Genomic DNA, 20,441 nt, shown 5'->3' with positions numbered 1-20,441 from the left:
AAATGCAGTAGCAAAAAGAAATAAACCATCTGTAGCTATATCAGCACAGCCATTAGCATCCAGTGTTTATTCATTCTTTTTTTTTTTTTACTCATATCCATTTTATTTGTCCTTTTTGATTCTTGGATTTATTTTTGCTGCAGTAAGCAGTTTAGCAATAACTCGAGATATGACTTCAATCTGTTCTGTAATTGATCTCGTAAGTCAAACAACATTTCCCAATTTAAAATAACTAAATTCCTTTTAATGCATTCCAGACTTGTAAAACATGTGGGAAAGAATGAGATGCAGTCCCTTCTGACGCTGTCCCGACGTACGACTTGTATCTCAGATTTTGCTTGTATGTCGAACAAAAATATGGACAGAGTGACGGCTTGTATCTCAAGTAACTGGTATGTCGAGAAGCTCGAATCTCGAGGTGCTACAGTATTAGAAATCATCAGACCCTTTAACAAAACCGTTTCAAGGTGGGACTGCGGCACCTTCGTTCCATCTCATTGTTGCATATAAACAGGATGAAGCTGTAATGAAAGGGGTTGTATTGTTTCACTTCTGTGATGGCAGCGGAACGTAGAAATTGGCAAATATATAAAAACCATGCAAGCCAGTGAGGAGACGACATTTTATGATGGTGGATCATGTGTGGAACGCACAACCAGAAGATATAAAAAAGCAGTTAGAAGAAGTCAAAAGTCAAAGAACAAGAAAAACAACAAAAAGTGTTTTCAATCTGAGGGGACAGCATGAGTTCCAGCAGCTCTTTGCACTCTGAACAGACAAAATTCAATACAAACTATGGGACAGTAAATGCAATAATATTCCATTGTTTACAAAGTACTGCTTGATGATAAAAGGACATGCAAACGCCGCTGTGTTTTATATCACATTTGCTTGTTTGCTTTGTTCAACACAGATAACGGTGTTGTAGAGAATCGTCTTCGATGCTGCGCTCTCGCATGAGTAAAAAAATGCTATAAATCAATGAAAAGTTATGATCATCAGGGACAGTGATGGATGAAAGGAGGAGGCTTTATCCTTGGCAATAAAATCATGCATACTTATTTGATAAAAAGTAGTTAACTTTGTGTGAATATGGCTGAAAATCACTCAAAAGACAAACGCGCACTTTTGTGGCACAGCCCATATGTGAATGTGCCTTACTGTCTTGGAACTGGCTGTAGGGTCCATCTCTCCAGCAGCAGAGCATCTTGTTTGATGACTGGGTCACTGATGGGGTCGCTTGGGGGGCACTCATCACCATAGCAACAGTCTGGCAGAAGCATGACCTCAATCATGATGGGAATGCTGTTCTTCCAAAGCAGGATCACCTCTGATCGGGTTCGCCTTGCCTGCCGGCACTGGACACACAAAGGTAGAGGGTTAGCGCTCATTAGTCAATGACAACCCTTCGACCTTGAAATTTAAAGGCAACACAGATAAAAACCTGAGAGAGCCTCAGCTGGAGCATCTATGACCTTATATAGCTCACAGAAAACCTAGATCACCACAGTCAAAACATTTCAGTCTTGGAGGTTGACTGCACCATAATATACAATGCTCTAAATAGCTGCTGCGAAGGTCTTTATTTCACAGTATAATTATAAAATACAGTGGTACCTCTACTAACGAATGTCTCTACATACGAAATTTTCTACTTAAGAAACGCCCCAACAGGAAAATATTGTCTCTAGTTACGAAAGAAATTTTGAGTTAGGTAAAAATACAGTATGGGCTGATACTCGCAGCTCCCACAGGTTCCTGAACGCAACATTCTTATAGCTGCTCTGGGACCTCCACTTAGCCAATGAGGAGGTCCCTTATTGGCTAAGGATGCTGCATAGGTGTCTATGCAGCGCCCTCGTGATTCGGCCCCCGACCCATGACGTGTTCTGATAGTTTTACGAAGATATATTAACATTTTGAGTATTCGCTATGGACCCCAAGAAAGTGACGGAGAAAAGAGGAAAAGAAAAGACGAAGAAAAAAAGAGGTTTTGTTGTCCGTACAAACAAAGCAAGAGATCATAGAAAAGCATGAAAAAAGGATGCGTTTGGTTGATCTCGCCAAAGAACATGGCCGTAATGCAAATTTCTTCCAGATCCAATTAATTTTGTAAGTAGAGGTACCACTGTATACCATTACGACTTTTATTACCTGTAATAATCATTAAATGACATTGGTATCTCATTCATTAAGCGGGTCTCACTTAATTCTCATGACTTGCATTATGTAAATGAGGCAGCAACAACTGCCTTTTAAAAATTGAGACAAGAATTTGTGTGTGTGTGTGTGTGTGTGTGTGTATTACCTGGGGAAGTTTGTCGCTGCATTCGTGCTTGTGAAGCGGTGGCATCGCTGACTGGGCCGGTGGACAGTGCAGCCCTTCGGTTCTCCCCTTCACAGAATATTCCGGCGTCCTTCCTTCTGTAATCAGCAAGGTCAAGAACACCAGGAATTCCTCCGCGTCATACTCGAAAAACTCCTCCGTGGCATCTAGAGAAGGCAGAGAGGGCGGGTCGTCTTTTAAAAACAGGGGAACTCCTCCTATTTACCTATCCTGAGACGAACATTGCTCACAGCAGTCAACAATCACGGACAACGAAACCCGAATCGTCCCAATCAGCACATGAATGAAAGGCTTCATTTACATTTTTATCAAAGCAGATAAGGTTGTTGGACTCAGGGATGACTGATTCATAGAAGGCCCCTGGGACAGAGGAGGATGACTTATCCAGTTTGACTACTTCAGTGGCATCGATTTATATGTTCCAAGTCAGCTGAGCAGTGAGGTGTAGCCACACAGTGTTTGGTTAGAAACACAAGCAGTGACACGATTCTCCCTCTTTGACAGTGCATGAACAAATGTTAATGGATTTGCCCCTGATGAAACTCAGAATAACTAGAATAATTGACAGCTAACACTGAGCTGAAGGCCATGTTCAGATTTGAGCTCATGCTGAGGCAGTTTGTTCTGCACATTTATTAACACAAGGAAAATTTATAGGACATTCTACTTGTGTATTAGATCACAAGTGTTACTTAACTTGTGTCTGCGGTACGTCTTTGTCTCCTCCCACAACAAAATCTGACTTTGTGTTTAAATTGGAGCTTGGATATAAAGACAGGGAACATTGAGCAGGAGGCTGAAGAACTATTTGGCTCCTGAACAAAAAAAACTTGTCAGCTGACCTGCAACAGGTTTGGTGAACCTTGTAGCTTTCAGCTGTCCTTAGAGCAAACTAACAAAAAACACTAACCCGTCAAAACTGGCTGGACTGCAACTTCAATCCTCTTCCCCGAGCTGAGCAAACATTAATTCACATTTAAATGGTAATTTTTGCATGTTTGAATAATTTTTGAGAATATAAGGCCCTTGTGGAGCTAGAAGTACAAACACAAAGTCTGTCCTCCTCCCACCAGAGTTTGGCTGGTGAAAACGGTCTCAGTCTCAGCTGCCTCTGCAGTGTGAGTGTGTGAGCAACGAGCTGCTGTTTTATGTGTGTGTCTGTGTGTGTGTGTGTGTGTGTGCGTGTGTGTGTACAGATTGCAGTCAGCCAACCAGTCACACACATTCCTTTCAGGGAACTCCTCCTACATGCCTTTAAGCTGCTGCTGCACGTGGTAAGAGGCGCAGTCCAACACAAAACATGAGGCGGGAGGGAGGGGTACAGGGAGGGAGGGGGTCTGCCAGCCAGCTGTAGGCTGAATAAGCGCAGGTTGAAGGAGATGGAGAGGGAGGCTATATTCAGAGACAATCTCCTATTCTTTATTGGCTGCATTTGGAAAAGGCTTGAACAAAGGGATCAAGAGACCGATCAGAGGGAGAAATATACGACGGTCAAAATTCAAGGTCACAGCGTCCATTATCTTTACAATGATGGTTCGCTTGAAGGTGTTGGAAATACAGCAGGGGGCTGTGGTTAGGATGTATAGCCAGTACACACTGGAGATTGTTCCAGTTCACTGTTCTATTAGGGGGATGTTGGCTAAAGGTGACGATCCATCTGGGAGGAGTGTAAGAGAAATAAAGCATGGAGGGATGGATGGATGGAGGAAAGAAAGACTGATTGAGGGAGCAACGGAGAACAGCCCTGCAAAGTACATAATGTGCATCAACCCCCCACTTGAACAATCAAACACACACACATAGTGGGTGTCAGATGGCGGCATTCTAAGAAAGACAAGCCCACAAACACAGAAACCGATGGGACACAGACTCGGTGACACACAAACAGCCATCTTTAAACGCAGGAGTCCAACAAAAACAGACACATCGAGACACACGTGCAGGCAAGACAAAGCTCCAGTGATGGAGGCTGTGGGTAGGGGCCCAGCGTGCGTACGCATAGACGAGATTTGTCATTTTTTTAGGGCGTCGTGTCTGAATAGAAAGAACATTCCTATGAGGCTCACTCACTCACACATAAAACGTGCACACAGATACAAAGAAGCAGCATAAATGGAAACCAATCAACATGCAGGACGACAAGGAAAACAGTGAAGTAGGAAACCTGTGTTTTACAAGGACACTATTGGTATTGCTGTTTTATACGAGGATTTTCCACACTGCCCTCATGAAACTTACCACACTCATCAATCATGGTGTAACATTCCATATTTTATTAGATTAGGCAAGTGGCACGGCAAAAAATAGTCCAGAGCATCCCTTAGCAAATTTTTAAAAAAGCAGCTCCCAAAGTGCATTTCACCTTAGACATGGGTCACCAATTACCAACCCCCGTGCCAAAGCTGGGCTCTACACAAACACACACGCGCGCGCACACACACACACACACACACACACACACACACACACACACACACACACACACACACACACACACACACACAAAGCTGCTGTAAAATACATCTGACAATATGTTCAACAAACCAAGAAACAGAGGTACACGACAGGCATGAAGGGGGGAAAAAAAAGTACAGTATTTTCCGCATTATAAGGCGCACCTAAAAGCCTATAATTTAATAATAAAATGTTATAATTCCAGCCTTTTCTGAAATTTCAAGAGCAGTCACTCCTAGACAAAGGTGTCTGGTGTGCTGCATTGATTTGCAAGTGTAGTTGATACCTGAAACAACACGTCACGGGGGGGGGGCTTGCGTATTCTGTCTAGCAGCGATGTGCTGTGAGATTAACAGCAGTGAGACACTGACGTTAAAGTCAGTTCTGTGAGTAAAACAGCGTCACAGTTGCCAGTAAATTAGCAGCCTGAGATTAAAAACTTGTTAAAAATAGTTTAGGACACACAGCAGAAAATAGCTGCACCTCACCTCCGACTGGACCACCGATCGATCGAAACAATAATAAACGAAGATGAACGTCGGAGCTTACATATCTGCTTCGAACTTCAGATCGGGAAATAATCCGCCCTGTTCGAACTGAGTGGTCCACTCGGAATGAATTCAACCAGTTTTTAATGTCAGGTTTTTGAATATGCGCGTTGACTTCTTTCTAAGATGGCAAAGTGATCAAGTGATTAGGTTTCCTTGATGAGGCTCGGAATGGTTTCAGTGACATAACAATAGCCTTTCACAGTTGACTAAAGGTACTCACAGTCATGAATGCTCTAGCTAGTGGACGGATAGTGCAACTACAGCCACTAGTTTTTTAAATCCATTTTAATATTTTTATTATATATGCCTTATAATCCGGGGCACCTTGTAGTGCAGAAAATATTGTACTCTGAAGCGAACGCAGAAAAGCATGCCTTCATTCTACCTGCAATGAGCTCTACATGGCCAGTGTGCATGAATTGCATAGAATTGGTTACAATTGTCAGAAGTGTGAATATTCAACTGCATTATGAAGCCAGACACGAAAACCTGGAGGAAAGTTATCTGCTGAAGACTGAGATAAGGATATTGAAAATAAATGAGCTCAAAGCCAGGTACGAATGATGTGCACCGGTCTTCTCTCATTCCTCATGGCACAACAATGAGCATACTCATGTGGTGCATTATGGGAAAACATCACAAGCCTTTTACGGATGTGGAAAAGCGTGTCTGCAGGACAACTCTTCTAGATGACAATACAATAAACTTTTATTGAATAAATTAATGCTTCTGTATTTATTTCTTCTTAGAGTAAACCCAGCTGTCCCCCTTGCATTCAGTCAGTAAAGTGATACATACAGTACGCTGCCTGAACTGCTTGAGAAATGCAAGGAGATAAAGATTCAATCTGGAAATCGTCATCAGGCTTCAGCCCTGCTGGCTTTGTGAATCCAAATCCAAACACACAGCACACGATAGAACACTGATCTTTCTCTTTTTCCATGGCGTGTGACCTCTCGTCCATCTCCCGATATGTGATGTGAATTATGTAACGGGTCGGATTTAGATACAGGCATCTTATTATTAGACCTGTGACCGCCTGCCACCAAGTAAAGCTGGAGCCCCACCTCCAGATCATCTGGTTGTGCCTGTGACACGTGCACACGCTGTGACACACACACGCCTCTCAGCTGTGTCCTCAACGCAAAAGATCACGATCAAGTCATGTGTGATGGAAAAAGGCTTCTGGGGCAACAGCACAGTGGTCAGCCCTAATAGCCAACACTGTGTTTATAGTGAAACGGTGACACACTTTTTGTTTAATTATTACCTGAAGGCTGTCAGACAGGCGAATGAACAAGTCAAACATGATCCTCTTTCTGTTTTGTTTTGGGGGGTTTTCTGATGTGTCAAATACACAACAGCAGATCAGAGTATATCATTAGATTACAACCAGACTACATAAAAATCTCTAAAAGAATTAATAACATTTTAAATTATGCATGATCTTTTTTCTGGAGCTGATGATGGACATGGTCCACGACCAAACTAGTGTGTTTCCTTTAGACACATCTTCCAGGAGGAGCTGCACATGTGCAATAAGGAGCAGGTGCTGACTGGAGATAACAGCCAATGGAAGGTGATAAAAAGAAATAAGGAGTCACAGATCGAAGAGTGATTGTCTGTCTGAAGCAAAATCATATTAGTAGCAATCTCCCTTGAATTTGGGATATTTCTTGCAATTCCTTTGTTAATACAGTACTGTATTTGAAATTAAAGTAACATGATTGGATAATAAAATTCTTATTCACCAGTATCACAGTTTTATATGCTCCATCATTGCAGAAAAAAGCATGAATCTTTCAAGTGGTTTTGACGTGAAAAGTGAATGTAAATTCTGGGTCTTTGTCAACCTTTACTGTCCATTTAGTTGTATAAATGCTATAAATTTGTTCTGTACATTATTTTTATTGAAGTTGTTTTCAAAATTAAATGTCATAAATTGGGCTATTTTAGAATTCAAATTCTAATGAGAGGAAATCATAATAGAGGTAATAATAGATTACGATGCTATTTTTACAACTACATCCCTTAGAAGGACGCAACAGCAGGAAGAACTGAACGTCTCAATGCCCAACACATCCACACTAAAAAGAATCCTCTGAGACAGCACGTTGTTACCGTCCTAATGAAAAGAGAGGAGTCAACACCATGAAATGCAGAGCAGCACACAGCTCTCTGGCAGGCTGTGGGTCACAAGTATAATACATAATTGAATATCTAAAGGCACCTTTGAACTATTATGGTACAAAGCTAAACCGATTTGCTATTTGTGTACATGTGTGTGTGAGTTTGTGTGGGGGTCCTCTAAATAAACCACCAAGCTTCAAACCAACAAGACAGATAAAAGAAGGCAGACGGAAACAGAAAGACAAGGATGAATGAACATATTTTATTTATATTTAATTGAAGTCTAATATTAGAGCTTGGAACTGCTTTTACCAGTTAAAATGTTGACATGGGAAGTAAATAACCGCCAATAGGCTGGCTACAGCTGAGGCTTTAATGAATAAGACTTTAAAGCCCCTAATTGCTCCAAGGGGGTTGAGGCAATTTTCTCAAGATTAATAAATGATAAACCTGGGATGGCATTCAGAGACATACCTACTTGTCTGTAGTTTCCTGGCCCATGACCCATCCCTCCCTGAAATTTCCTTGAACTCTGTTAAAAAAATGCTGAGAAATATCTCCCCATGCAGCATTGCTTTAAGAGACTTGTATCAAATTTTGATGTGCTCTTCCCGAGGCCATGCCACATCCGTCCACCATGTTTCAGGTAAATCTGATGTGTAGTTTGTGTGTAATTCTGATGATGATGTCCAAAAATGTTATTGTTGGACCAATATGCATGCAAATGCATAAATATATAAATGGAACACGTAAACAACAGGGGTATACTACATTAGAACAGCAATTTACATTCTTAAATCTACATGAGCAGGAATTTGCATTTTCGTACGAGATGCACATAAAAAATGGACCAGAGTGGCCACATCTGCTGATCTGTGCACCGACAAGGGATGAACAAACAGAAACTAAAGTGTAATCCCAGTTCTTTGGTGCTGTTACTGGTTCTGTTTTCTGGTGTGGGGCCTCTCAATGGAAACATTCAACAGCAGTTTGGTGTTCTTACTCTTTGCCAATTACAAGAGTCAATATCCATGTAAGATGTAAGCATAGCATAACCATTAAAAATACAATATGATGCAAAGCATAAGGCTAAGTCGTCAATCGAAAGATGACTACAGAGGAATGGCTATCGTCAAAATATTTTCTGTACATTACTGATAATATGAAACATATCACAACGAAAGGGGTATTACCATGGCAAGACATTTGTTTGACTGTGAATTGAGTAAAAGCTTAAATATCCTTAAAATTCCAACATCGGAGGGAGTCACACTGCTTTTTCGGAGCAACCAAGCTGTTTTCCTGCTGTCCTGCTTTTCCACGGTGATTTTGCAGCAGCTGCACCAGCAGAGAGGAGCCTCTGACTGATCAGGGCCATTGGCTCGCATTCTCCTGCACATAATTCTTCCTGTCTCAGGTGACAATCTTACGTTGGAGTGAAAGAGTGAAATTATAAAACTGCCATCTAGTTTTCAGGGACCTGAAATAATAGAGGTCTTTGTGTATAAATAATTACAAATTGATACATTTGTTTAGTCGATTTATACAACATTATGCAACATAACATTTTGATCAAGTGCACACACAGCAGCGTTCCTATAATGAATACACAGAAGTAGAATGTGAGATTACACTGACAGTTCTGCCGTGTTAAATCTTATTGCAACGCCCCATGAGATAAATACAGACAAAACTTGATGGCCCACATTTTGTGTTCCTCTCACGATCTAATTTCAAAGTGTACAGTCAATTATCAGATGTCTTTGTGTTGATGTCTGCCAACTGGACCCATGTTTTAATTGGGCTTAAATGGTAAATGCTTGAAGTCATACAACATGAGTGATAAAAATAATTGCAAGTCTGCAAAAAAATTGTTCCAAGAGGCACAAAGTACTTTTTAAAAATGCTGACGCATACAGTATGTCCTGCTGTGCTCTTTTGATATGAATTAGTCAGCAGGTTATGTTCACGGTCTAACATACTGGTACCCCCTCATCCAAAAGGATTACACAGTCAACATGTAACAATATGACAAAATTACATAGGACATTGCCATATAAGCCACTGCTGTGATAAGCTTTTAAAGGCTGCCTGCTGCTAAATGTCAGAAACTCTTGGCAACTGCATTTTTGGCCAGTTCTGCATTCTGACAACTATATTTGGTGACCAGCTGGTCTGCAAACTGAGTGAACTGCACCTCCTTTCCCTGTGTATCTGAAAGATCACAAATGCTTGCTTATATATTACTGTACACAACATCTCCATAACAAGAGTGCAGTTCCAAACATGACCTATGTCCTCACACATGTGTAACAACAAAACTAGCAGAGCTAAATAGGGGCTGAATCAATATGTAATAACTGACAACTAAACTAGACATTTTTGTCTATCAATACTAACAACAATACTGAACATAAGACAAAACCAGTGAGTGGCAATTTTTGACAACAGGCCGAGGACGTGTCTTGTGGTGTCAGTTTGTGCAGTCAGATGGAAACGGTGTTGCCATAACGTGATTATATTGTGTGCTCCAGTTTCAAGGAAATTACGTCCATAAGTGAATTAATGCTAATTAGGTACAGCTGATGCAGTTTATGAGGTCATCATAATAACTGATCACAATGTCGGAGTTATTGTCGGTAAGAATAGAAATTCTACAAAATAAATAAAATATAATGTTTAGCAATACATGAACTTGAAAATACAGCCAAGCGATTGTTAAGTGCTTAAATATTGCTAAATATCCCTCGAAAGCAAAGACTGCAAACAGATTTCACTTACGATTAACCATGTGGCAGACATCATTATCCATTTATACATCATACATTTTTCCCTTTCAGTCCCAAAATAAACTGAAGCGTTGTAGTAAAGCAAAGACCCGACTGACCCGGGCCTACTGGAGCGCAGTGATCGACGATCACAACCATTACCCAGTGAAGAAAGGGAGGGGAATAAATGAACAAGTGTTACCAAGGCAACAGAGACCTTGTGCTAAACATGCCCGTCACGGTGATTGAAGAGTGCCTGTGCAGAAATGAGCTGCACCAATATGCTTCTTTGCATGTGACAGGGAGCCTGACAAGTAAAAAGGGTTTGAAGACCATTCCTGATCTTGCTGTTCTCTGTGGGAGGATCAGTAAAAAACTGAGGACATACAACACATGCTTGCTTAGTGTATTCTCCACTCATTGTATAGCACATCCCTTTACTACACACTGCTAGTCTCTGTAACATCACTGCAACAATCATGTTCATTTTGTGTATGTAGGTGGTAATGCTGTTCCAAGTGTGTCTGAAAAACATTTTATTTTTGTCTCCCGCTCTGTGGGAATGCAGAAGAGGACTGCCACAAAGGTTCAATAATAATATCGGGGTCGGCTGTGTTTCCAGAGTGTTTTTATGGCATGAATCAGGGGTCATTTCCAGCTCACCTTTCCTGTTTTTGTCTGACTGGTGCTTCAGCTTTAAACATTGAAAGCAGTGGTGCAGTTTGCCAAGAAACTGGTATATTTTTGCCTGAGCCTGAGAAGAATGGTCAGGAGCTAGACCAAATTAATGTCCATGTTGTAGGATTAAACAGAGTTGACAGCAGAATGCATTGTTGGCTATCATCACATCTCATCAGCAAACTTTTGTCTGTCAACAAATAGTAAAACATTATGTGGCAGTCAGACTTTACATTGGTTTGGTTTAGTTCAAGAGTCTACCTTTCTCCAAAGTTTTCCTCCCACTTGATTATTCAACACTGTGGACTTTGGATTTACAACCTAAATGTGTGTGTGCGTGGGGGGGGGGTGCCCCACTCTGCAATACAAAGGGCTAGATTCACAGCAAACAAGCTCTGATTAGCTGAGAGGCATCAGAATAGTTCCAGTTGAGAACCCTTCAGTGTTTTGTGAACTCAGCTGCTATTATTCTCCCACTGCCAACAACACACAGACACAGACACACACACAGAGGACCTAGGACTGACGCACCACCTTGCCTTCTCTCACACCCATTACTTTCAGCCACAAGCCGAGCTATTGTTTGGATGCTGCACAGCTCACATATTCGTGAAGTCACATGGTAAACTAGTTCTGAGCCTCTGGAAAAAATATTTTAATAGGTGTAAGCACATAACAGACAAAAATTATATCTGCTCATGCAGAAAAAGCAATTTAAAGCAATGACCCAAGACCTGAATCAGACAGCAGCTATGTCTGCCAGTCAATCATTCTTTCCTTTGGCTGCTTAAATCTTAGTTGGTAAAATTGTAAGATTCCTGCATAGATTTTAAATGGCTATTGAATACAAAAATAACCTATTGTCCCCTTCTTTATGGTATTTAGTCACTGAAGTGTAAGCAAACTCGAAACAATGGCAGCTTATCATGGTTAGTAACAAGGTCAAAATGGCGAGGAGGAAAGACACCAAAAAGGAACATTTATTACAAATGTCATATCCTCAAGGATATACTAGATATACTATAATTGACGACCCTCTCATTCCTTCCACAGCCTGTTTTCCCTCCTTCACTCAGGAAGAAAGTAAAGCATCATTCCCTCAAGGGCTACAAGGTGACAGACCAGCTTTCCCCATGGTAATCAGACTTCAGATGAATGTTTGTATACAATCTACATTTTCAATTGTCAGTAAAGGTAATCCTCAACATTCCTTCATTCATTCATTGTCTTATCCGCTTCTTCCGCTTTTGCGGGTCATGGGGGGGCTGCTCAAGTCTATCGCAACAGATTTACAGGCGAGATGACTACACGTACAACTTTATCTACTGACATTTTAACATTTGCATGAATCTATTTTGGTCTCACTCTCACTTTCTGTTGAACGCATACGTGCACGCAGGCCCTGAATCTACATACTGAGTTACAGCTACTGACAACAAAGATGTGAATTCATGTCCCAACACTGATGGGATGGTGCAAGGTTAGGACTGAAGTGCAGCGTGCTCTCTTCATCTTCAACAACCGTAGCAACTGAAGTCCTTGAGTGAGGTCCTTAAATCCCTTATTATTCAGTTGAGTTGTTCTGCATCTAAAGTGGGAGGACTGGAGTGAAACTAGAAAGAAAACTGTTTGCTATAAATAGTCTTAACATTAAAAGACTCGTGAATACTGTTAAGTATTGGCAGTCCCAAAGATATGAACATCTGACTTCCGAACATTTGTAGATACGAACAACCGCGCACCACCATGTCCGACTACTGTAGTTCCCCTCTCTGCTGCAACCCACACCAAGCAGCATAACATTAATTACCCAAAGATTAAGATTTCACATTATTTTATTTTTATTTAATTTTTAAAAATGTTTTAATACATTGTTATAATTCCTGGAGGGAAATTTCAATAGAACTCAGCAAATATACGGCTAAATGAACGGTTTGCTCCGATATCATGTGGCTTTCGACTTATCATTTACAGTGTACTGTCATACTTTCCCACTCATCTTTGCTGAAATGCCAGAAAGTTTATGTTTAGTAGTGCTGACCTACGGTTTGTTGTAAACCCTGCATTACCCTTTCTGCCCTTGTACATACTGCAACCAGGCCCTTTAAGTCTGTTACTCAGGCAAGAGTGGTCCTTTACAAACCTTTTGTCTCACTAATACGCGTTATGTAAGGTGGAGTCGAGTGAGTAAAGCAGCATTGAATCAGGTGGGCAAAATGGGAATTTCTGAACTCAAGTTGAATGAACATTCGTGCAGGACTGTGCAAATGTTCACTAAAAAAATGTGCTACTGCCATAACCATCATTTTTAATTTAACGTTCACATTGTTAATTGAGTATTAGTGGCAAAATTAGTAGAATATTTTACATTCCATTAAATGTAAGTGCATAGAGAGAAAGAGTATCCCTGATATATACTTATCTCCTCTAAAGGCAGCATTCAACATTTAATCTTCATTGTAACCATTTAAGTCACAGTGAGCTGACTGCTGGTAGTTGTGCAACACTGGGGCAGCAGGTCAAAGCAGACTCTCAGTAACCCGAGTCAACCTGTCCAGCATCAATCAATCCACAGGCCTTTGACCTCCCTTCTGCTCCCATTGCCAATTTTCAGAAAGCAACCCAAGCAAAGAAACTCCAAGGCCACATAAAGTGTTTCAAATTTAGTATAGGCAGTTGGAGGTGGTTGGTGACTGATTAATCAGCCAGGACAAAGAAGGTCAATAGTTATCCTTGGTTTAGCTGTACACAAAAAGGCAACAATCAGCTTTTGTCTCCCTTCTCTCATCATTCATTATTGTACAATACTTCCTGCATTTATCATTGAGTACATTCTTTTGTCAAGAATTCAGGAACCCAAAATTACAGTGACTTGACCTCTTACATTCAGGAACACCATTCTTCAATAGCAGTTCACGTAAAAATTTTCATTACATTTTAGCTGAGTCTATTGGAAAACAGCAATTAAACCCAGTTTAACAGGATAGACTGACTGTCTGCTGGTTTGTTGTGAGGCTGAAGTGATGCTGGCCTGAGATAATAGGGGAACTGACAGTTGTTGGTACGGAAGTAATGAGATGACACACTACAGGCAAAGAATTGGAGTTGTTGTGATAAGTTTAGTTTCAAATTATGTTAACCCCATGCTGGTCTTAATAAACAATATGTTCAATGCCTTCAAAGAGCCCCTCGAGTACTCTGTTAATAGAAACTGGGGGTGCTTTTGTGTATGTGCAACCATGATTATGCTAATTTAAAGACATGGTTCAAATGAAAGATTCATAGATTTTAACTGGTTCAATTTTCTCTTGATTAAATGGCAGCCCCCTCCAAGCAATCCTTTTATTGTGGCTCTGTTTTCCAATTATTCCACCTGTCCCTTTTGTATAAAACGGAAACTAATGCTGGGATTGCCGTTGCTCCATCTCTGAGCTGACAACAGATTTAAAAACGGATTTTTTGTTGAAAAAAAAATTAGCGAAGAAAGAGGATGCAGCAGTTGTGTGATGCTTTGATTATGTGTTGTATATATGAACAACTGGAAATTTTAAAAAGAATCTAGGAGGCATAACTCGCTAAATCAAATGAGATTGACAATAACTGAAAATATCTGTCAAGGCAAGACAGCACAAGGTTCAGGTGTACATTGCCTTTTGCGCAGGAGACAAGATCAACCACCTTGTAATAGGGACAGCAAATGCTATTATTATTGCCATGTTAGGTCACGGACCTTCCCTCTTCTGCTCACATAACTCTGGAATTTTCTTCTACACAATATAAGCAAAGCTACCAGCAGAAAGAAGGATCATAATTGCTCAACCTCAGTGTAAAAAGTATTTCTTTTTGAATTGAGGGCAACGGTGGTATTTCTCACTGTAAAGCCGCTTCACTCGACCCAAAGCACACAAAATGTGACAAAACCCCTACCATGAAATAACCAACAGGTCCAGATGGCTGTTTCTTCCTGTTCCTGCGGGGCTAGCTACTGGTTGGCTATAAGGAACCGAGGGATGGGAAGATGTGACACGCACATAACCAAGTGAGATCACTTGCTCAGTGGCAAACTGGCAGCAGAAATATAACCCCTGCTGCTGCTTTCACCTTCAGCCAGTCCAGCACTAAGTAAGGAGTGTGCAGATTTGTGTGTCAGCACTAAGCCTTATAGCTGCTTTCATGTTTCTGTGTTTAGATTAAGTATTATCCTGTGCTTGCGTATGTACGGTATGTATGTGCAAACAAAGTGTATGTCAGTTCACTTGTGTATGAGTACTCATAGGGTTTGTGTGTTAAATCAAGTATTCCTGTGCCATGTAAGTGCATAACTGGGAGGACTGGGTACCTAATCCCATGTGGCGACTAGGTAAGTCTAGGCTACTTACAGTCAAACCTGTCACAACAGATTGATTGAGGCTGATAACTCTAGAAGCCAGGACAGGAACCCACACCTGAATGCCAGCCTGGTACTGGGATTAAATGTGAATGTCAAACTCTAAATCTTGGTGTGGAAAAGGGATCCAATATTCATGTTTGGTATTGCTGAATCAAAAATCAACAGCGGAGTTGTATTGAAATTGCAGTAAGGTCAAAGTCTTAGCTTGACCTACACTAGTTGATGAAATAGTTGCATACAGTAAGCTTGTGTCTCTGTGTGAACAGAAAAAGAAACTGAACTGCTGACATAAAATGAAACAAAATACAAAACTGTGGTTTTTAACGTATCTGCTTCTCTTTTGTTCAAACATGTAACAAACGACAAAACCCATTCTGAAATCAACCAACCAGCACTGGTATTAATGAAACTGAACAAAAACCATAGGGAACAGACATAGAAAGAATAAATGAGGCAATAAAGACACAGAGAAAAAATGTACAGACGGTGCCTAATTGTGGGAGGGGAAAAAAAACAAAAAGAGAACCTGTTATGGCAAGTTTCTTCTATGAGCTAAATCACAGGAGAGGAGGAGGTAAAAACAATACAAGACTGGAGAGCTCTTACACAGGACAACAGTGTGTGGCTCTGTATTATCCGGGGCTCTCTTGTCATTGACAGTGTAAACTCTGATCCTCTGGCATGAGGCCGGGACGTTTCAGGGCAGCTGTAATCTGGCTGAGCGCAAGCAAGAAGGCAGGCTTTTGTGTGTGTGTGTGTGTGTGTGTGTGTGTGTGTGTGTCTGAGAGAGGGCTGGAATAGTGAGCGGATATTATATCCATCATGAAATAATGGCTCTGAAAAGACAGTGCCAAGAAACAAAAACACTTTATAACATAAGAGATCAGGAGCACAGAGCGGAAGCCTGCCAGCTGACTGTACTCTCCACATGACTAACTCTGACGTCATCTGCGTTTATGTTGTTACATGTGAGGGGCTGAGGGATGTGGTTTAGAACAGAGGAAATACTCAGTCACAATTTTTAGCTCTGGCTGTATGTTTCACTGCATGACTGTATGGCAACATTTACAGTGTCCTTCCGAGTTAAAGTCCCTCCAGTTATTTGCTTGGAGGACCACAGCTGAGTGCAAACAGTCTATTTTATGGCGTACAAAATTCCACTGTGGTTTTAGAGTAAAAAGCTTTCCTTTCTATATGTGGAAACAAAATTGTGTCTTTACAGACAGAAACAAAACCCAATTCAGCCAGACTTCAGCTGAGATGGTTTGAAACTCGATATGACCGTCTCTGTTTTCACCAACTGGTGTGAACAGGTCCTGTGTTTTCCATAGTTGCTCTTTATGGAACCTGTAAAAGCTGTCAGTTGAGCCACATGCTACAACATCGCAGGGCTCGCCAGAGGCCAATAGGAATTGGTTGCACGCTCTCCGCCACACTCGCTCCCTCCTCAAACCTGCATACGCTCACGCACATACATCATCCTGACTCACAGATCAACACAGAAAAACATGGGGTTCAGATGACTGCTTGGGCCCCTGAGTTGATCAGAAGTGCTCATATTCTTCCTTTGTTACAAAACATACATCCTACAAAGAACACATGAAGAAAATTTTGCTCATCTGAAGTCTTGTTTGTTTTTTCCAAGGATTCTGAAAACTACTTCTCATCTGGGGTTACAAGACACTAAATATTGGCTACTTTTAATTTTGTCTTTAAAGTGATTTTTTTAATGGACATTTTTGTTTTTCAACTCATCAATCACTCAGTTTGACTTTTAACACCTATGTGATCGAAAGGTTACGACCCTGTGAGCGTGACGGTTTTAGCATTAGTTTAGATATACATGTCCAGACTTGTTCAGTTCTCCTTATCAAGCTTCTATAATTGGGCTTTCTTAAGCAACTTAAATTTCAACACAAGAGATGACACTGCCCGCTGTGGTCATCCCAATCTTTCTGTGGTCCAGGATAATAAATAGCTTGTCTGAGAAGAGGGAGGCGGGAGAGACAAAAGAAGGAAGGCACCTGTGTTATACGTAATCTGGTATCTTCTCCAGAAAAAAGTACAACATATTCCAAATAATGATATCCCCTTGGTGTCTGCTACTCAAAAATGGGGCCACAGCTAAGAAGTAGTTTATACTGCAGCTCATTTTATTTATTGAAACATAACATCAGCGTTTCAACATTACATTGTGACAGACTCACTGTAGTAATGCACCTTAAGCCTACAGTCCTCATTCTTTTGGCTGATGCAAGACAAATATCTAGACAATACTCTGTTTAAGCATTTGATTGTCAACCGAGTATGCCAAACATTACTACCACATACAACAACAATTTTGTTGTTTCCTCCCTACAGCTGACCCAGCCTGCAGTGCTGCATTATCAGGTTATAATTACATTTAAAGGTGCCAGTCACTGTGCCCTTTACCCTGGAAAATCACATCACACACATGTCTGGGTCAGAGCTTCTATTTCAAGACTCCTACAGGCAAGATAAGGTGAGACTGGGGTTAAAAAGCATTGATCCACATAGGGTGCATGTTTACCATCTTTTGTTGAGTACAATCTTTTGTTGAGTATTGTGTACGAAGCCAAATCCCGCTCAGGCCAGTGTGCAGACTGCGGGTCATATAACCTATGCAAGCACATTGACTATCACTTATTAACTTCAGCTGATCTCATCATGACTGAAAACAGTGGTCCTTCACTGCTTCCAAGTATGATACTGTTGTGTTGTTGACAACAGATCAAGTCACCAGTTACCCTGGATAACAAACAACCACAGAACCATCAATGACAATGTGAATTATTTGGCAAAAACAATCAAGGATTTTATAAAAATCCTTAACATTTATGGTTCAAGGACAGAGGTTAAGGTGCTGAAAGGCCAATTGTAAATTAATGCGCTTACATAATTACCATAATCACACAGAAACAAACAAAGCCCCAGTCGTCACACAGGGTGTCCCCTGTGTTCCCGTTTTACCTCCTGCTGCTGACGCATTGACATGTAAACAGGTTTCACAGCATAAGGCAGGAGCCCTGTCCCCTCGACAGGGAGGGGTGTTCTTCAGTGGCACTGAGCAAGAAACACTCAAAACAAGACCTACTGGAAAAACGGAGCAGCGTCTGACATGAGATGACCCCTTCAGCTTGTTGTTGTGATGCAAAAATGAGCAAACGGAAACAGATGACATACATGTCATCCCCCCAAAAACTGGAGCATCACTTGTGTGCACACGTCCTCAGTGACCTGACTCAGACGTTGTTGACTCACATTGACCAACTGTTACATAATTCAGTGACCAGATTTCTCTCTCACACGAGTGGGTTACGTACAGTGTGCTAAAACCGTACAGCTGGCCCACAAACAATCAAGTCAACGGATGGTGTGTGTGTGTGTGTGTGTGTGTGTTCGTGGGGCTCCCACATACCTCGCTCGGTCTTCATGTTGTCCAGTGTCATCAGGTTGCCTTCACGGTCTCCTCTTTCCGAGTCACACACGGCCTCAGCAGCAACACAGCGACGACCGGACCGCAGAACCCCCCCAACGACCGAGACCTGCTGCGTTTAGCTAAGCGACGATATGAGCTGTGGAGCCCGTGTGCTGGTGCCAGCTGCCCCCTAACCAACAACAAAGCGCTGCTTTGTTAGCATGCTACTGTATGCTTCCATCGACTCGCACTGTATTGTCCGACGGGCTGACACAAAGACAGCTGAGAGCTAACACCACCGACAGCGTGGAGTGGTTGTCAGTCTGCCTGCTAGCTAGTAACCACTTCGATTACTAGTGGAAAAAATTAGTTTATCTCGCAAGCTGACCGACTGTTACACTCCGCTTCAAATCCCACTACCTGAACCACAGTTGCGTCGCGACGCATTTCCCCGTGCTTTAACTCCCTGCTCGTCACAACCACACAGCCACAAAACGGAGCTGCTAACTCAGCAGTGTTAGCTAGGTCGGGTAGCAACCGACTAACTTTATCGCGACTCCACGGCGAGGCGATAACGATCTCTCGGACATCCCAACCCACCCACCCCCACCCCCACGGCGGCACAGGTAGCTAAAGCTCCGCTACGACCTCACCAGCTTGCTTTTGTTGTGTTTGCTACCAGAATGTATCCGGTTATCATTCTTCCAGCGATAATCGATTCGTACACGGTCGACTTTCTACCCTGTCGCCATCTACTTCACGTCAGCAACGCCACCTGTGTTGACTTCCTCATCGATCGTCATTAAAAAAAACTTTTTTTTTTTTTTTTTAACACAAATTGCTCGAACGACAGCAAAGTTAGCTGCTAAAGCCAAAACCTGCTCATTACGAATGTTACCAGACGCAGATTTGATGTAAGGAACAGCCAGTTCTCCGGTCGTGATGCTTTACAGTCTTGCCTTTCCCCTCCTCGCTTCCCTCCCCGCGGCTTGTCAAAACAGATCAGCGCAGCTCCAGTCACGTGTCCCAACAACAGCCCCGGTCGTCACCTCCCTCCTCTCCTCCTCCTCCTCCTCCCCCCGCCCCCCCAGCCTCGCATGAACTCTCTGCTTCCTCAGCGGGTGAACTAGTTAACAGGAACGCGTTGACAACAAAAGAAAATTCCACCTCAACTCGTTCCCCTGCGGTCCTTTAATGTCGACGACGTTTAAGGTCGTGAAATGAAGCTTTCAAACAACGATTGGGTTACTCTCTGTTCGCTGATTGGCCAGCGGGCTTCGGGAGAGGCTCACGTGCGCACGTGAGCGTTCGTTTTCCCCCGTCGCGTCTCGAGCGGTTTGTTCTGGTAGAAGTAAACAGACCGCGAGCTCTGTATGCAAATTTAAATGTGACGTCATGATGATTACGGATGCAATTTAAGGAGTTAATGAAAAATGAGCCAGATAATAAGGCCGTCATGAGATTTTATTTTTAAAACATTTAAGGAATGTTTTTGCATGTTTAGTCACAATGTCACTATTTATTTTTGTTATGATGAAACAAACAAACAAACAAACAAACCAGAAATGGAATTTGTTTTGCACTAATTGAGTAATGGTGAAGGAATGTAAAAACAAAAAAAAGCGATTTACATCTGATATATTCAACCTTTTATTATCGGATTCTTACAAAATCGCACACTGTA

General features: G+C 41.7%; 1 protein-coding gene across 2 annotated transcripts in view; it reads right to left on the bottom strand.

Annotated features, from left to right (window-relative positions):
* atosa (atos homolog A) overlaps positions 1-19,765 on the bottom strand; it is a 28,106-nt gene extending 8,341 nt beyond the window's left edge. Inside the window, exons 1-3 of one of the 2 annotated variants that reach the window (XM_068339941.1) lie at positions 18,758-19,765; positions 2,309-2,493; positions 1,162-1,358 (exon numbers count right to left, since the gene is read on the bottom strand). In XM_068339941.1, the coding sequence (XP_068196042.1) occupies positions 1,162-1,358; positions 2,309-2,493; positions 18,758-18,788 (413 nt within the window). In that variant the 5' untranslated portion in view covers positions 18,789-19,765. The remainder of the gene's footprint in view (positions 1-1,161; positions 1,359-2,308; positions 2,494-18,757) is intronic. The other variant, XM_068339864.1, reaches the window with a different exon arrangement.
* Between the last annotated feature and the right edge of the window lie 676 nt (positions 19,766-20,441).

Source organism: Antennarius striatus, chromosome 1, assembly GCF_040054535.1.
Source record: "Antennarius striatus isolate MH-2024 chromosome 1, ASM4005453v1, whole genome shotgun sequence".
Lineage (NCBI taxonomy): Eukaryota > Metazoa > Chordata > Actinopteri > Lophiiformes > Antennariidae > Antennarius > Antennarius striatus.
The sequence above is the reverse complement of the archived record's forward strand: the minus strand, read 5'-3'. Positions and strand labels throughout refer to the sequence as shown.